We start from the raw sequence: 19,780 nt of genomic DNA, 5'->3' as shown, positions 1-19,780 counted from the left end.
GATGAACAGAGATACTATAAACATCATATAAAGATGTGCTTTCCCCCATTCCTCTCCACTTCAACAAGAAAAGGTTCAAACTACACTCCCCCGTGTCAATCACATTTCTCAGTTTCTCAGAAAGAAACAGAGGCTTTCCAAGTCTTTATGCTAATCTCTACAAAGCCAGATGGATTACACTGGGTGTGGCTGACAGCAGTAGGATGTGATGCCAGCAATGGAAGGGACACAAGAGTATCACCAGTAAAACAAAGTAGATACACTTATGCTAATTTAAATCAGTAGTTTTATTACAATATGCACTGACACACAACTGGAGAAGGAATGTCCCGACATTTTCTGAGCATTTCACGGAAAGCAAACGTAACCATCCACACAGTAGAGTCATCCACACCTTTTCCTAACAAAAAGCAAAAGCTTTTACAAAATGTGATAACTGAAGAAAGCAAAGTTGTCTTACTCTTGTCTAAAAAACTTCTGTCTCAGAAAAAAGTTATTGAAGTGAGCTGAGAAGAAACACGTTTCGTTCACAATGTCCAAAATCCTGCCTCTAAATTATCCTCCCGACCTTCTAAATGACTTTTTATAATACTGCAGATGGTATTATGTTCAGGAGCTAAATGGGATCTACTTGTAAGGCCAACTACTATATGTCACTATAATTGGAAGGAAAGAATAAATTAAGAAAATTAAGTCCTGCTAAAATGCACAAAGACATGAAGAAAATATCTGGGTGTATTAAAAGCGAGATACTCTTTTCATGTACTCATTTGAAAGGTTACAATTACCATAAACATTTTAACTCCATTAAAGATCATTGGCAAAAGCTTGCTTTCATATCTGCAAAAGGGCTCTGCCTTTCCACAGGCTCGGAGGAAAGCAGCATACCATGGGGAGAGTAACTTGTCCTGGGGAAGCAGGCATCAGACTATTTGGAGTTGCATAGGCATTTTTTTAAATCCATTTTTTAAAAGACACTATGGAACCTTGAGAACGTTCCCTCTTTCAATAGTCACTGTGGCATCAGTTGTTTTAATCCCTTTAGCGCCCAAATGTGCAAAAGCACTCTAGTAAAAAACATTACAATGGCGTTGTGGATAAATTCACTGTACATTACATGACTTGGGAACAACGAAGAAAAAGCCCAAGCATGACTCAACTATTTCATATAGAAAAGCACTGTCGGAGAAAACTGTTTAAAAACATTAAAACTCAGGTGAATATAAATATATTTTTGGTTAATCTGTGCTATGTCCATATAGAAATCCTGTCAGATATTCAGTCTACCAGGTAATTCAGTTGGATTTCATGTCTGACTGAATCAGTAGAAGAATATACACTTGCATATACTCAACACATATATGCATATACATACACAATTCAGATCATGAAAATTGTTTTAAATACATTTACTTAAAACCTGTACCTCTAAAAATAAATACATTAGCCTCCATTTAGCTAGTTCTCAGAGTTCTTTCACAAACCAATTAGAACACACTTTCTCAACAATGGCAGATGATCAATCAGCCGCCCTTTAAATCCATTATCTATCAGTAAACATTTTAAAATTCAGATGTATAACAGAAATAACATCCGCAGAATAGAATGTAGATAGAATTCTGGCTTTGAAAATAAATGTCTTGATTTCCTTGATATTTAGTTCCTACAGATGTCTACACTTTGCCTCTGCATTTATCTAGCAGTGGGAGAGCATTTTCTAGTGACAGCATTCTATTCCATGACATTACCTTTTAATCAAAGGAGTCAGCTGGCATTCCCTTTGCTGTTTTGTTCAAGGGAAGTAACACAACACCGTTTGTATTTGATGTCACTCCCATAGATCACAGTGAGTTGTGTGTTTTAATGTAATTTACAATGTGCTGATACCACTGTGGTAAAGTGGAAGTAGCCCTGGCATTTAAACAAGAAAAGTCTCCCAGGAGAACAACACATAAAGGACCTGGTGGTGCATGTCCAAGTTCCATGAAGTAACTCAAAACCACTGCCGGAATGGACACACTGGGTATCTGATATCATTTTCGAAACAATAAAAACAGATGAAAACACTCAAAATACTTCATTTAGAAACAATGCAATTCACAAAAATGGAGCTTTACTTTTTTACTTTTACATTTCCAAAAAACTTGTTAAAGTGACATAAACCAGACCAAGTTGTTTAATATAGCACAATGCTTAACAACCATGTCATTTGTTTTTGAATACAGGAATCTCAGAAATGTAGGAAATCCATGGTAAATGATAGCGAGAATGTTTAATGCCATTGCCTACATTTTTTAAAAGGAAAATTTGCTATAGTTGTAACGCAACTTCTAAAAAATACTGTTTTATGGGCTCACAGTTTCCAGATTGTTAACTTTATAAACTAAATGTGAAGTTACCCATATATAAACAAGGCCTCTTTTTCATTGATTTCAATCTTGTTTAAACCTTTGGATATTTCAATCTTCAGATTCCACAAGGTAAGGCTGAGTTTATCAGATAAATAAAATGTTTAAGTCCATGATGTATTGCAGCACTGAGGAAACGAATGCATCAAGTATTTACAGGCTGGCTACAATACCTTTCTCTTTTCTTAAAAAAAAATTCAAATGTATATACATCAAGCCACACTCGTTTTTCAATTTCTCTGGCTACAAAAATGGTTAACAACAACTTTCCTCATTCATCTTTCCTGTTAACCCTGAAGTCACAGACAGGTCTTAGGGTGAAGGGCGTGGTGTTTTGGGGGGCGGTGGTGGCATGAGCTCCGTGTCAGGGTCCAGATGATGCTTTCGTTTCTGTCCTTGAGAAGCTGCAGCACATCTGTCGATGAACTCAAACAGCATCTCCTTGGTGACAGGGTTTGAGATGCTATTGCACACAGCTGTGGACAAAGGGAGACACGTGTCTCACATGAGGGTTAATTAAGGCAGCTGACTCACCACAAGCTCATGAGAAAGGTTTTCATCCCAATATGCTAAATACTTCCATTTTACCAATTTGAGTGACAGGCTTCAGATTAAACGATCTCCTCCCTCCCTGCACCCAAAATATGCACTTGTCTAGTGGCTGCTCTTTACTGCAGTATTAATTTTAAACCCAAATTTTAAATATGTGGGCTATAAGCATGTCTTCCCCATGTTTTCTATCCCTCCCAAACCAGTTTTTATGGGATATGAATCTAACACAACACATTGCACCATAGTCTGTAGTCAACTAAAACTTCTACAGAAAATGTGCACTAAAGTCCTTCAATCTTTCTTTCAGAAAGAAGTCCACTCTGGAAAACATAAAACATTGCACCAGCTGCCATTCCTATTGAACAGGTGCTTTCATTATGGCTGGCAGACCATATTATTTTATCTTCTCTTATCAAAATTTGTGCCAGTCCTTTTAATTTTATTTACCTATTTGGTCTTGGAAGAAAAGACACTGGCTTAATCATCCCTACTTCTGAAATTAACTCATCTTGTCTGAACATGGATGCTCGTTCCAATGAGAACTCCTAAATGTACAACAGTAACTTCAAAACTGCAAAGCTGAAACTGACAATTTCTATATTTTCTCATTAGCTTATATCCTCCTCCTCCTCCTCCTCATCATCATCAACTGCACGTTCTAAAAGTACACAGTTTGATTAATCTGTTATGTTGGTTTTTACCTTTTTTCAACTCCACTAAGAATGCAATCCAGAGCAACACCTGCTACTGGTGGTGGTATACCTTATAAACTTCAATTCATTTGTGTTGTTCCCCATGAAAGAAACTTACTATTCTTAATTCCCCAAGCATTCATATTGTACCCTAAGAACACTCTGAAGAATAGCAGAGCAGATTTTGTCTTTTTAAATGGTTTTCATTTACTTTGTTCTCCATTGTTTATAAAGCTATTTTAAGAGCTGGAAATTACATTTTCCCCTGCTAATTTTGTCTTTTCCCATCTGGCAAACAACAGTTTTTATAGTTTTGAATAGATCTGAAATGATCATGGTTTCTGTTGTTGTTGTTGTTCAATAAATTCAACTTGTATACAGCCCACTATCCTGCCCTTTAAACTTCTCTTTTGGGTGCATGGGCATAAGACTCCCAGTTTAGAGAGGAGAACCTTCCAACTGGAGCCAAACAGAATACAGGCTTGACATATCCTTCCCATCAAACAAGGATGAAGTCCAAATGACTATGCCCCATTAAGCAAAACAACAAAGGCAGCACACTTTGGGTCTAACACCTTAATTTTTTTTTTTTAATGCAATAAGCACTGGTAGGCTGTCATACTCACCCATGGCAGTGTTGTAGGCATTAGGAAAACTTTTGTCTGTTCTCTGTCTCATGAATACCCAGCTGTTGTTCTCAAATTTGCATTCTATAATTTTGTTATCATACTGTTTCAGTTCTTTTGTCACCTGTTTTGAAAGAGAATTGAGGAAAATATTTAAATGAAAGGCTTTTTACTTCTACTATGTGACAGACACATTAGGAATGATAAAAATACCTCAGTAACTCTTCATGCAGAGCTCTTTGTCATCTGAAGCATCTAATCAAGCTTATGATATGGTGGTGTGCACTCCCTTGTACACATGCTCACTTATCTGACATTGTATAAATAGTTGTGAAAACGGCTGTCAATATATAGCAATTAAAAGAAGCTAGGCAGAAACCAGCCACTCTGGGCCAAATGCAAATATGTTACTATGGGGATCAATGCCTTCAATATTGTCTGTGTCTCTATGGCTTTCAGAAATTGAGTATACTGCCTAGGTTTCATCAACTTTCAGGAAAGTCTAACCATCTAAACTCTTACGTTAAAATCTAAGAAATGCCCTGTACTAGTTAAGTGAAAAAATTACATACAAAAAGTGAATACTAGTATATCCAAATTCAGGCAATGTGCATCCTAAATATTTTGCTTTTCGAGCAGTGACAATTAACCAAAAACCTAATCTTCAGGCAACTTACCCTTTCCATCCCCAAACTAGTAAAAATTTAGAGATGAAGCTACTTGTGACATTAGTTCATGGGTTTTTTGGCTTCTTCACCTCAGATGACTGAATATGGATACTCTATCAAAGCTAACAAGTATCCATGGTAACTATAGAACCTTTTAAAAGATATTTCACTGGGCTGTGAGAATGGTTTTCATAAATAGGAACCTAAGCTTATCTTTGCAGTTTTCAAATCAAATGCCAGTCATGGTAATATTTTAATTCTGTCCTCATCTTTCACAGCTAACAACTTTTCCTCACAATATGGTAGATTGCAATCATTTAACTTCATTAACATTATCTGAAACATTCTCATTTTTCTACCCACATATTCACTACCACCTAGGAATATGAAAGGAAGTAAATTTTTAAAAGATGCTTTCAATTCACAGATTAGGCAGTGCATGTCTTCACAGAAACTTTCAAACTGTATTCCTTTCCCTTAATGAGCATTACATTTGATTGTACCATCTGCATTTACAACAATTCCAACAGGTCCAATACATTCAGTGGTTTTAGAACTAGATATGCCCAAAAAAGCAATATTCCAAGTAGCAAACCTGCTAAATTTATTCTCAAATATTCATTATTTTAGTCTCAATTCTCTTGCCTTGCTTTCTAGGGACCTACTTCCTTTTATTTTGGAAACATTGTCTATACACAAGTATTGGACAACTCAGTTAGGTAACCAATTTTGCTATACCACATGTAGGGTCTAACAGAAATAAGTTTCTAAACCTTTCAGTCTCTATTTTCTAATTTTTTAAATGGGGAATGAGTTCCTAATTTACTGGGTCACTGCAAGAATAATAACTGAAAGTGCCTGGGACATAGTAGACAATCAGTAAAATTGTTAACTGAATATAAAATTAGGCAACAAAACATTGCTTTTTAAAATTTGTGGTTTAAAAAACATTAAAATTTCCATCTTAACCATTTTTAAGTATTCAGCAGTGCTAAGTGTATCCACGTATTTTGCAACAGATGTCTAGAACTTTTCCTTCTTGCAACACTGAAATACTATCCCTAAACACTAATCCCCGACTCCTTCCCTCCACTCAGACCCTGATAACTGCCTTTATACTTTCTGTTTCTGTGATTTTGACTACTTTAGATACTTCACATGAGTGTTAACAAAATCATACATTATTTGTCCTTTTGTGACTGGCCTTTTCACTTAGCATAATGTCCTTAAAGTTCATTCATGTTGTAGCATGTGACAGAAATTCTTTCTTTTTAAAGGCAGAATAATATTCCACTGTATGCATACACATTTTCTTTAGCCATTCATCTGTCAATGGACATGTGGGTTGCTTCCACTTCTTGGCTATTTTGGATAATGCTGCAATAAATGTGGGTGTGAAAGTATCTCTTCAAGATCCAGTTTTAAATTCTTTTGGATACAAATCCAGAGGTAGCATGACTGGACCATATCATCATTTTATTTTTAATCTTTTGAGGACCACTTTGTTTTCCATAATGGCTACATCAATTTACATTCTCACTAACAGTATGCAAGGGTTCCAACTTTGCATCCTTGACACTTCTTCGCTTTTGTTTTTAAAAAAATTTTTACTCTCATTGTTTACTGTGCTGTAATTTAATTTTTTTGTTCTTTTCGTAGTGGCCATCCTGATGGTGTCAGGTGCTATCTCACTGTGGTTTTGATTTGCATTTCCCTAATGACTGAGTATCTTTCCATGTGCTTATTTGTTGTAAACTTTCTTCAGAGAAATTTCTATTCAAGACCTTTGCCCATTTTTAAATTGGGTTGTTTACTGTCGTTGAACTGTAGGAGTTCCTTATATATTCTGGACATTAACCTCTTATCAGATGTACGATTTGCAATTATTTTCTCCCATTCCGTAGGCTGCCTTTTCACACAGCTGATTGATTCCTTTGATGTTCATAAGTTTTTAAGTTTGATGTAGTCCTCTTTGTCTATTTTTTAACTTTGTTGCCTATGATTTTGGTGTTGCACACAAGAAATTGTTGCCTAATCCAATGACCCAAAGATTTCTCCTATGTTATCTTCTACAAGTTTAATAGTTTTTAGGTCTTATGTTTAGGTCTTTAATCTATTTTTGTGTTAACTTTTGTATATGGTGTAAGGTAGGGGTTCGACTTCATTCTTTTGCATGTGAATATTGTTTTCCCACCACTATTAGTTGAAGATATCATCCCTTCCCATTGTGTAGTCTTGGCACCCTTGTGGCAAATCATTTGGCCATATAGACAATGATTTATTTCTGGGCTCTCTGTTCTGCTCATTGGTCTGTATCTCTATCTTTATGCCAGTAATTAGGTATGCCATCTAAATTAGTTGCTTTGAAGTATGTTTTGAAATCAGGAAGTGTGAGGCCTCCAACTTTGTTCTTTCTCAAGATTGTTTCAGCTCTTTTGGGTCTATTAAGATTCTGTATAAATTTTAAGATAGTTTTTTTTATTTCTGCAAAAACTACCATTGGGATTTTGATAGGGGCTGAATGCATTTTGGTAGTATAGATATTTTAATAATATTAAGTTTTCCACAAGCACAAAATGTCTTTCCATTTATTTGTATCTTTTTTATTTCTTTTAGCAAGAAACACTGTTTAATTAAAAAAAAAAACTTACAAGTAAACTTACTAAAGGAACCATGATGACATAAAAAGGTTCACTTTGAAAACAGCTGTCAAGAAAATTTTATCATATGCATTTTACAAGAATGGCTTGCTAGTCAACAATGTGTAGTCTGTATTTTTGCTGACTAGTAATTGTGGTCTTTATCATATAGCTTATCATTCTTGTGTTCTCAGTTTCAGAATTGCTATAAACTATGTGTTGCTCAATCTGACTATAGCAATTAAGAAGTATTATTAACTACCTGTGTATCTCCGTGGCCATTAAAAATCTGGAAAACAGAGCTTTCCAGAAAATGCACATACCCACCACCACTAACCTAAATGTATTTCCGTATTTCCATATTTCAATGTATTTCCATATTTCAGAACAATACATCATTCTTCACTGATCACACAACTTATAGTTCCAAGACAGACACACTACAAGCTACTCATTTGGTTAGGTGGTAAAATACATTTAATAAAAATAGTATCTCCCACATCTACACAAACTAAAAACAGTTTCCACTAATGGTCAGATCAAAAGAATGACCGGTATACAAGAGAGGAGTTTAATTTTAGTATCTAATTTGTTACTATGACAATAATCATCCTCAACCAATTACATATTATTATTTACTAAAACAGGATCCCATTAGGTCTTTAAATCAACTGTTACCCTAATTTGAGTTAATGAGACCTTGAAAGTAAAAAGAATAAAATATTTATAAATCAGGATTTCACATCTGTACCCCAAATTACATTGAATTAATGAGGTTTTACTGTTTCTGAAAAAAAAAAATAGAGCAACACACAGTATATTTTATGTTGAAAAAAATTGTTACATGTATCCATCTTATTGCACACCACACTTTTATACTATTTGAATCTATCAATGATCTGGGGTAAAGAAACTATCAGATGAAACTGGATCTAGTACTTCTGAAGATTTTAAATTAGCAGCTCAAAGATAATATCTGGAATGAAGGGCACAAAACAGAGGTGGGTAGAATCACAATTGATCTACTCTGCCACTTTTTTACACAATACATTTTTTGTAATTTGAGTAACAAAAGGCACACAATTAGTGTTGGCTGAACCGACCTCTACAAGTAGGCAAAGATGCATCTATATTTCTAGTAGTGGGACTAAGCCTCTAAAATGTACTGTCTCCTGCTCTGTAGAGTTCAGTTTTATTATCGAGAACTCATCTTCCTTTGAGAGAGAAACTGCACAAAGGCTTGGGGAAGGGTGATTTCTCTGAACTAATTCTCTCTGAAGACACTTTAAAATAACAAGTATCCTTAGACTGACAAAGCCACCCGGGAGTCTTTTTTCATTCTTAACTTTTAATTTTGATATAATTTTAGGTTGACAGAAGAGTTGTAAAGATAGTACAGTATTTACACACAAGTTGAATATCCCTTATCTAAAGTGCTTGGGACTAGAAATGTTTTGAATTTCGGGTTTTTTGTGTGGGGGAGGGTGGGCAGGGAGGAGCAGGTGATTTTTGGAATATTTGCATTATACTTACTGGCTGAGCACCTCAGATCCAAAAATCTGAAATCTGAGATGAGAACTTCCTCTGAGTATCATGCTGGTACTCAAGCAGTTTCGAATTTTGGAGTATTTCAGATTTTGGATTTTTGAATTTGCAATGCTCAACCGGTACTGTCTTCACCCAGCTTCCTCTAATGCTTGTATTTTGCCTATCATAGAACATTTATCAACACTATTAGAAAGTAACATTGGTACCACATAATTAGCTAAACTATAGTCTTTATTCTGACTCCAAGATCCAGCCCAAGAAAGCACACTGCATTTAGGTGTCACTTGTCCGTACTCTCTTTCAATCTGACAGTTTCTTACATTTTCTTTGATAGTTTTGAAGGGTACAAGTCAGATATTTTGGTTCCTCAATTCGGGATTTTCTGATGTTTTCTTTTGGTTGGACTGAGGTTGTGGATTTGGGGAAAGAATGCTATAATGGAGAAGTGCGCTTCTCACTGCATCACATCTAGGGGCATATGATTTCAGCATGACTTATTACTGGTGGTGATAACTCTGATCAGCTGGTTAAGATGATATGTACCAGGTTTCTTTACTGTAAAGTTACAATTTTTTTTTTCCTTTTCCTACTCTATTAATTAGTTGGGAATCACTATGCTCAGTCCTGCTCAAGAAGAGGAAAATTAAGCTCTACTTTCTGGAAGGAAGGGTAGCAAAGAATTTATGGACATTTATTACAAACACAACAGAAATTATAAATTTATTGGGGGAAATACTCTGACACTATATAAATATCCTGTTTCACAAAGTTTCACTTACTAATTTTGGCATTCATCTGTAACTCTTGCCTGAGCAATTATTCCTGTGGTGTTCTAATGGATTTTTTTGTATTCTCCATTCCCTTTACATCTATTATCTAGAGTTCTTCTGTAAGAAAGATTTGTCCCTTCTCCCCTATGTATTCATTTAATTGCTTATCTGTATCGGTATGGACTCATGGATATTTACTTTATTCTTTGGTTTATAATAAAATACTCATCCACTCATTTTGTTGCTCAAATTGTCCTAGTTCTGGCCACTGGGAACTCTCAGGTGGCTCCCATGTCTTTTTACCTTGCTTCCACTTTTTCTCCATGGGGCCCCCTACCAAAGATTTTTTTTTTTTTTTCTGAGACAAGGTCTCACTCTGTCACCCAGGCTGGAGTGCAGTGGTGCAATCACAGCTCACTGCAGCCTCGACTTCCTGGGCTCAAGGCATCCCACCTCAGGATCCCAAGTAGTTCAGACCACAGTTGTGCACTACCATGCCTGGCTAATATATATATTTTTTTTTTGTAGAGATGAGGTATCCCTATGTTGTTCAGGCTGGTCTCAAACTCCTGGGCTCAAGCAATCTTCCTGTCTTGGCCTCTCAAAGTGCTGGGATTACATGGGTGAGCCACTGCACCCAGCTATGGGGGATTTTTTTAAAAGAACATAATTATGCATCAACAGTCCAGGCTATGCTAAGAAAGTACAGCCACAACTTATTTTGGTCAGAATTTAAAGTCAGAGAAAAAGAACAGAGGGAGAAAGAAGGAAATAAAGGTGGGGGATGAATATATGAGACTATAAAATTGTGTACATAGAGTTAAACTAAATTGGTCATTTTTTTCTTTTCTGAAGTTATAATTCTACTTTTTGATAATTCAAAATCTCCTTCTGTAGTGTGACAGAAGGTGGATTTTTAAAACATATTTTGAGTAAATGAACTCAAACAAAAATCTCATTTTCATGTAAATAACTTCAGTCTTTATGAAGGCAGAGAAAATAAAACAAATACATCAGAAATAAGATGGAATTATAAAAGTTTTCTGTGTGGTGTCGTAACAATATGAATAGCTTAAGTCTGAATTATTAGATAAACAGACTTCTAGAACTACTACCTTATAGCAGGGCCATGACCTATTATTACTTTAAGAAAGTGCATCTGCCTATTAAAATAAGTAAAATACTTGTCATGTTACCTTTTTCAAACATATGTTAGACTAGTACTTCAAAAAAAGTTCCTGTACGAAAATCTATTGGTGTTTGTGCCTCTCTAATGAGGAACCACTGAGTAAATAGCATGCCTTGCATTTGCTATTTACAGCAGGAAGTTTCTCCCTGAAGAATGGTGGGGTCTTAGGCCCTTCAGTCAGATATACAACTAAAGAAAGCAGTTACTTAGGAAAGGAACAGCTATAACTCTATCTTATTTACTTGTGCCAAGTCATTATAGACAAGTCACAACTAAAGGGTATGCAATTTACACTAAACCACAGATTTCTACCATCCCATAAAATCAGTTAGTCATAGTTATTATTTCATAGAAAATAACTTGACAGATATACAAAAACATGTTAGTAGTGGTTACTGGTGGATGGTGGAATTAGAAGTGACTTTTATATTCTTTTCTGTGTGTTGCTGTATTTTCCAAACTTTCAACATTACATATGTTTAACTTTCATACTTTTCTGAAACAAAAAATCCTAAAATAAACTATGTTTCACCAATGATTATAAACATCAGGTTTGATTTTAATGTAGAGGCGTAAAATATAAGAAATAAATTTTTAAATGGAAAACAAAAAGTCCTGGAATAATGCTCAGAGTCCACAGCTCACAAACTGCAATGAGGCACCCAGAGAGCTACAGCAGTTCACACAGCATTGTGGAGTATTTTACATTTTTAGGAAAAGACAGTGACAGGGGTTGGACACCATGAAAATTACTAGTTGAAGCGAGTTCACAGTTTAGTACAGAATTCCTTTAGATGACATTATGTCTTTGCAAAGCTGAGTCTTGGATAGTTATTTTGATTAAAGCCATATATTGTGCAAAAAAAATCAATGTGGAACAGGACATGTGGTTGGTGGTATCCAATCTGATTCCAAGATATGAGAAGTTGTATGGCGGCCTTTAACACATGCTAAGTTGTTTAAACATAAACACTTAGTTGTTTGGATCTATCTGCTTAATAAATAGAATTGTTAGGTATTTCTTTTGGCTTAGAGGTGCTGTGTATGAGGCAACATTAACTAAGCACATTTGCTAACCTCTGGCCTAAGTCCTTTTCATTCATCCTTTCTGATCCTAGTCTCTAAAACCAACACACAGATTATGTCTAGCACTTAGTGGAAACCAAACAGACTATGAAGAACTTTGCTGGAGGTACAGAAACCAGATCATGTGATAGAACAGAATTTCTATCAAGTTAATTTCATCAACTCTCATCTAGATCAATAAACTATGTACTCTTCATTGGTTGTACCAGTTTAGAGTAGAGGAGATCCTCAGGAAAGACGTTTCCTTAAATTCCAGAATCATGAGCCTCAGCTTATCAACCAGCTTCTACTGTTGATAACTGGTTAAGTAAAGGAGGCTAGTATCATCTCTAAGCTTTTCTCTGCTTTCCTTTCTCCTTCCTACTCTTCCTTCCCCACCTCGCCCAAAACAAAACAAAACAAAACAAAAGGTTTTAAGACTTAAATATCCTCCCTTTAACACATGAATGGACATTATGCATTTGTACTCTATTTCTGGGTGACTAAGGTGGCATCTATTCTTATTTCTTGGTGTCTAAGGTGGCATCTATTCCATCATTACAATCTGTTAAAAAGTACATGAGGCCATTAGTTTGGACAAAGCTCCTATACTAAGCCCCAACAGACCAGATTAAAAACCAAAATGGAGTCACTTATACTGAAGCTCCACAGCACCAAACTGAAACTTAGTTGTTACCTGAGAAATCAGAGGGAGATAACAGCCAACATTCTGAAACTGGCCAGTTTCAGTCAGCATGATAATAAAGTTCCCTCTGCTTTAATCCTTATCCCAGAAAAAGTAGCCTGAAATAATCTGATGTTAACCAGTTATTTTTCTGTTATTGTGTTTCCCTGTTCCCACCTCAAAAGGAAAGTGACTTTAAATGACCAATCTACTTTTTGTCATTTGTTTCTGCTTTCTACAGCCTGTTTCTGTCTATAAAACCAACCTCCCTTGCTCAGCTCATCAGAACACTTATTCTATTTTGTGGAATACAGTGTTGCCCGATTCTAGAATTGCAAATTAAAGTGAATTAAGATCTTTAAATTTGTTGTAATTTTGTCTTTTGACAAATCAAAATTAAAGTAAATACTTCAGTTAAACACCAAGTTTATAAAATATACTCAATTATTAAACACACCTACACAGGCATATGAGTGATAGCTGATATACAGAACTAACCCAAAAGACAGATTTGATGGATGGCAAATATTGTGTGGATATTCATACACAAAATTTACAGTCAAGTATCCATCTAGTTTGTATTTATATGATGACTATCATTCTTTCATCTACTCCCATGTGGCTTCTACTTTTTACACTCCAGCAAAACTCTGGCTGAGTTCATCAATGACCTCTATGTTGCTAAATCAAATGGACTCATCTTATTTGACCCCTCAGCATTGTTTTACATATTTAAATTCTTCCTCTTTAAAAACACTTCCCTTTTCTAGGCTCCTAGGAAACAAAATCTGCTTTTCCTCCCTCTATCCTTTGCTATTCTTTCTCAGGTTTCTTTGCTAATCTCTTCTCTTTTAAAGTTGAGAAGTAAGTCCCTAGGGGCTGGTATCATCTTTTCTTTCTCTAGCAATCTTATTTACCTCTATAGTTTTAAATACCAGCTACATGTGGATAACTCCCAAATGTTCTTTCTTGCCATGTTTCTTGAGCTCTAGAACCATTATTCCTCTCACCTGACAAATACTGATCAACCATGTGCCCAATAAGGTGCTGTGGACTGGTGACAAAACAGTAAACAAGGTAGACACAGTCTCTGATCTTTGGAATGTAGTCTAGTGTGAAAGGCAGACAACAAACAAGAAAACAATTACAAAATGTTTACAAAATGATAATGCCTATGAAGAAAATATTGTGTAACAGAGACTAATGCATAAAGAAAGAAATCTGGCTTTAGGTAAGGTCTGAGGAGATGATATTTAAGCTAAGACCTACAGGATGATAAGACCTCAGCCTAAAGATAGAAAGAAAGGAGGGAGGGAAGGCAGTAGAAGGAGAAGGAAAGTAAGTGGGAGTGTCAAGTGGAGGGGAGACACACATACTTAAGGCAGTGATTACAACGTGTCCAAAATCCTGAGGTAAAAAAGATCTTACGATCTTGGAGGCTAAAGCTACAAGCCAATGGAATGAAAATAATGTCTCTACAAGCCTTTGAATGGGGTCCCACATAGATCCAACTCATTCCCAAGCTCTTCTTCTTATATTTTATTTATATTTTTTCAAAACTCAACTTTTCACCTGCTTCCAAATCTGTTTCTTCTCTCGTCTTCTCCATTACAATAAATGGCAACTCTATCCACCCAATTCCTTGTGACAGAGATCTTGGTGTCCTTTTGATCCCTTCCTCTTCTTTTCCCTAATATTCATTACCCAGGCCCATTAATTCTACATCCAAAATATAATCTGAGTATATTTGTTTCTTCTCTTACTGTCATCATCATAGTCCAACCTATCACAGTGTCTCAGATTCTTGTGACAGCTTCCAAACTGTTCTCTTTATTTCCCATCCTATCAATTCCTTATACTGAAGCCACAATTATTTTTGAAAAATGTTAATCAAGTCATTCTCTTGCTTAGAAGGAAAACAAATAAAAGACCTACAGTTTGAAAAGGAAGAAATAAGGCTGTCTTTATCCACAGACAACATGATTACTTACATAGAAGGATCTACAAAGAGGCTCCTAGAACTAGTAAGTTTAACAAGGTTGCAGAATCCAAGGATGTTAAATAGATATGTAAATGGATGCAGAATACTAAAACCAATTGAATATCTATATACCAACAATGAACAGTTGGAAACTTAAAATTAAAAAAATTATAATTTACAATAACACAACTAAAAAACATGAAACCGGTATAAATCTAAAAATAATATTGCAGGATCTATATGTTGACAACTACAAAATACTGATGAACGAAATAAATCAAGGAAAACCTAAAAAAAGAGAGATATATACCATGTTCATGGATTGAAAGATTCAATATTGTTAAGATGTCAATTCTTCCCAAAATGATCTACAGATTTAACATAATCACAAGCAAAATCCCAACAGGATTTTTTAGTGGATATCAACAACCTGATTTATACAGAAAGCCAAAAGAACTAGAAAAAATTTGTAAAAGAACAAATTTGAAGAAGTGATACTAATTTGATCTCGAGAATTAGTATAAAGCTATAGTTATCAAGAGAGTGTGGTATTGATGGGTAAGCAGAGAGACACATAGATCAGTGAAACAGAATAGAAAGCTCACAACAAAATCCACAAATATAAGGTCAATTGATATTTGACCAAGGCACAAAGGCAATGCAATGAAGAAATGATAGTCTTTTCAATAAATGGTACCAGAACAATTGGATAATCATACACAAAATACACACCTCAACCTATGCTATTCACATTACACAAAAATTAAGCTGTAAAGTACACCTAAATATAGAACTGAAAATTATAAAACTTCTAAAAGAAAATCTTTGTGACCTAGGGTTGGGCAAGATTTCTTAGAAATGACACCAAAAATATGATTCATAAAATGAAAAACTGATAAAAGGCATCAAAATTTAAAACTTATGCTCTCTAAATATATTGTTAAGAGAATGAAAAGACAAGGCATAGATTAGAATAAAATATTTGCACATCACATATCTGACAAAGGACTTGTACCAGAGCACATTAAGAAAAACCTTAAAACTCAATAAAAGACAAACAATTCAATTAAAAAAATGGGCAAACAATTTGAACAGACACTTTATCGAAGCAGCTATATAGATGACAAATAAGCACATAAAAATACTGTATGTTCAAAATTATTTTAGTAACTATGAAAATTCAAATTAAAATCACAATTAGATACTATATATACCTATTAGCATGCCTAAAGTAAAATATATTGACAATATCAAAGTGTTGACAACAACGTAAGGCAACTGAACTCTTGTATATTGCTAGTGGAAATGTAAAATGGTATAACCATGTTAGAAAAGTTTCGCAGTTTCTTTATAAAGTCAAACATACACTTACCATAAGAGCCAGCAATTTCACTCCTAGGTATTTTACCCAAGAGAAATGAAAACATTTGTTCACATAGAAACTTGAATAAAAATGTTTACAGTATATTTATTTGTAACCATCCCAAACTGGAAACAATTTAAATGCCCTTCAAATATTGAATAGATAAACAAACTGTAGTATAGTCATGTAAGGAAATACTACTTAAGAATAAGAATTATTAGTAAACTACTGATAAACAGAATAATATGGATTAATTCCAAATGCATTGAGCTGAACTGAAGAAGCTTGACTTTAGAAGCTATAAAGTATGTGATTCCATTTATATGACATACTGGAAAAGGCAAAATTATAGAAACAGAAAGCAGATTCGGATTTAGAAGTAGGGAAAGCAATTTATTACAAAGGAGTGTCACGTGGGGCTTTTTAATGGTGGTGGTGGTGAGTGGTGACGGAACTATTCTATCTTGATTCTAGTAGTGGCTCTATGCCACTATGCACTTGTCTAAACTCATACACCAAAAGGAGCAAATTACTCTATGTAGAAGGTGAATCAAAATAAAAAAAGAAACTTAAGGAGCAGGTCAGTTAAAAAAAAAGTAATTTCAATCACATCATCCTTGTCGGTGGCTTCCCATTACAAACCACTAAATGATATAGCCTTGCTTATTTTTCTAGCTTTAATAAGTTGTCTTACTGTACCCTACATGTTTCCTTTACATTATCTATCATTGTAAGTTATTCGTTGATTACTGATTTGATCTGTCAATCAGATGGTTAAATTATGGAACACTTACTTGATGTAGAGTACTGTTATAAGGGCTTTGCGCTATTTATTTAATCCTCACAACAACCCTAGGAAGTAGGTATTAATATCCCCATTTCACAGAAACACAGGCATAGAGGAGTTATATAATTTGATCAGGGTTTAATAGATAGTAAAAGATGAAGAAACACTGTATCCCTACCAAGTTCTCTAATACAGTATCTAATCTAATCTGTACAAGAGTCCAGTGAGATTTCTGGATGTGGAAGCTGAGGCCAGAGAGTTTAAGTAATCTGCACGAGGATATAGAGCTGATTTGTTTTATTAATCAAATTTGAATTCTAGGTCTTCATGAATCAAAAACTATGCCCTCCTTTTTCTCTAATAATCTAGGCTCTAGGTTGAAAAAGTATTAAAGAAGGAGAAGGCAGACTACACTTATGGACAATTTTACTTTATGAGTATTTAAGTAATTTAAAACAGTAATTTAAGTAATTTAAAACTAAAGGTGGGAGACAAAGTGATATATGACTGATGAGGGTAGAAGGGCATAATACATTGGCCTGAACCAAGCTCAGTGTCTGCTAAGTTTCTTTCTCTTCATTTTCCAAATGCACATCATTCTGACTGCATCATCTCGGCTGTTTGCTATTCTAATTGCAGCACAAACCACAAATCATAGCAAATTGCAGAATTTCTCAATCATTAAGAATTTACAATAGGTTAATTTTTAAATGGGCTGCATTTCACAGCTGCAAAGCTTTTGTCTGATTTCTAGACTAAATGGGAAGCCATTATTGGGTTGAATGACCTTTCCATAGGCATAACTAGCAAAAGTAAGAGGTCATGTGGACAAAACAAGCAGCTCTGCCAGGTAAGGTGAGGTAACGGTAATGACTTACTAAACAGAGTGCCAAACTCAATGGCATAATATATTGGTTCTCTGTTTAGTTCTAATACCTAATACCTAAAACAAAGCATGATGAGACTTGTAAGCAGACTATGGATTCAATGCATACTTGGGATAATAAAGTTGATACACAACCAAGGAAAGCTTTAACATCTACCATTAACTTAAGAAGGAGGATAAAACGCAATATGCATGTCTAACACTTTTTTTTCTTTATAGTTATATTTACAATGACTGGCTTATTTGATGTTGCTCATTTTTTAAGATGTCTGTTGCACAGCTGATGCAAATATTTCATAAAGTATATTTTCACACTGAATTTAATGAATGGTCTACTTACTTCTGGCAGTAACAAATACCTAACTTAAGTTTATTTTAATGATCATTAAATATCCATGTTTAACAATGTTCACAATATATTGGACCTAATATTTGAGCTAGGCAATGCATTAAGATGTCAATGTATAGTTCAAATTATTTCAAGGAGTCCTTACATTTACTTTCAAGTACTTGCTAACAGTTTAGATCCAACAGTGTTCTCTTTTTTTCATTCCTTTAGCAATGTGTGCTGGTTACATATAACTATCTCCTTTCACTCATTTTAAATGGAACTATTCAACCACGCCTTTCTTATAGGATAGAGAGACCTCAAGAGAACTGTCCTCTGGATAGATCTAATGTGGGAGTAAACCAAAATGCTTCAAAATAAGTACAGATTTCCTTCCTATTCAGTCTGTCACTTAGAACACCAACAGTAATGTTGAGGTTTTCTCCTTTTAATCTTCTGAATTCTTTCTCCTTTAAAATCACTCAATTTGCCTTAGTGGCACTTACAGGTACCGAAGACTACAGACCCACACACCTTTGAATCATTAGTCTAGAAATACAGCACTCTTTAGTTTAGTGAAAAATGTTCTTGTGGTGATTCGGACTCATCTGAGCAAACAAACTTCTAGGATTCCTTTCTTACAAGTCTGTACCTCAAGTCAATGCAGACTCTCACTGAGACCTTCTGAGCTATAATCTGCCTCTGATGTGTCGAATTGGGTATTTGACTGTTTGCCATGCATAGATCACTGCAATTTTATATATGCTTTCTCAACAACTATATTTATTCTACTTTGAGAAAAAAATATTGAAGTTATTGACAAAAGCATTACACAAGTACAGAGTGATAATCACACTGCTAAGAGCCCTAGAGTTCCATTTTATGCCTCTATGTACTCCTTGAAGAACATTCATGATGGATTTATTTAAATCTGCCTCATCAGCTCCAGGTATAGGGGCTATTTAAAAAAACTACTTAGGAACTCCCATTCACAATTGCTACAAAGAGAATAAAATACCTAGGAATACAACTTACAAGGGATGTGAAGGTCCTCTTCAAGGAGAACTACAAACCACTGCTCAAGGAAATGAGAGGACACAAACAAATGAAAAAGCATTCCATGCTCATGAATAGGAAGAATCAATATCATGAAAATGGCCATACTACCCATAGTAATTTATAGATTCAATGTGATCCCCATCAAGCTACCACTGACATTCTTCAAAGAATTAGAAAAAACTTTAAATTTCATATGGAACCAAAAAAGAGCCCATAGAACCAAGATAATCCTAAGCAAAAAGAACAAAGCTGGAGGCATCATGCTACCTGGCTTCAAACTATACTACAAGGCTACAGTAACCAAAACAGAATGGTACTGGTACCAAAACAGATACACAGACCAGTGGAAAAGAACAGAGGCCTCAGAAATAATGCCACAGATATACAACCATCTGATCTTTGACAAACCTGACAAAAACAAGCAATGAGGAAAGGATTCCTATTTAATAAATGGTGTTGGGAAAACTGGCTAGCCATATGCAGAAAACTTAAAGTGGACCCCTTCCTTATACAAAAATTAACTCAAGATGGATT

General features: G+C 35.0%; 1 protein-coding gene across 3 annotated transcripts in view; it reads right to left on the bottom strand.

Moving 5' to 3' along the window:
• Nucleotides 1-269: 269 nt before the first annotated feature.
• RNGTT (RNA guanylyltransferase and 5'-phosphatase) overlaps nt 270-19,780 on the bottom strand; it is a 350,432-nt gene continuing 330,921 nt past the window's right edge. For all 3 annotated transcript variants that reach the window (XM_064360855.1, XM_064360854.1, XM_064360856.1), the window contains 2 exons: nt 4,279-4,402; nt 270-2,884 (listed from right to left, as the gene is read on the bottom strand). In XM_064360855.1, coding sequence (XP_064216925.1) covers nt 2,721-2,884; nt 4,279-4,402 — 288 coding nt within the window. In that variant the 3' untranslated portion in view covers nt 270-2,720. The remainder of the gene's footprint in view (nt 2,885-4,278; nt 4,403-19,780) is intronic.

This window comes from Aotus nancymaae, unplaced genomic scaffold (genome assembly GCF_030222135.1).
Source record: "Aotus nancymaae isolate 86718 unplaced genomic scaffold, 86718_ANA_hifiasm-v0.15.2.pri h1tg000040l, whole genome shotgun sequence".
NCBI lineage: Eukaryota > Metazoa > Chordata > Mammalia > Primates > Aotidae > Aotus > Aotus nancymaae.
This window is presented reverse-complemented; position numbering and strand designations above follow the sequence as displayed.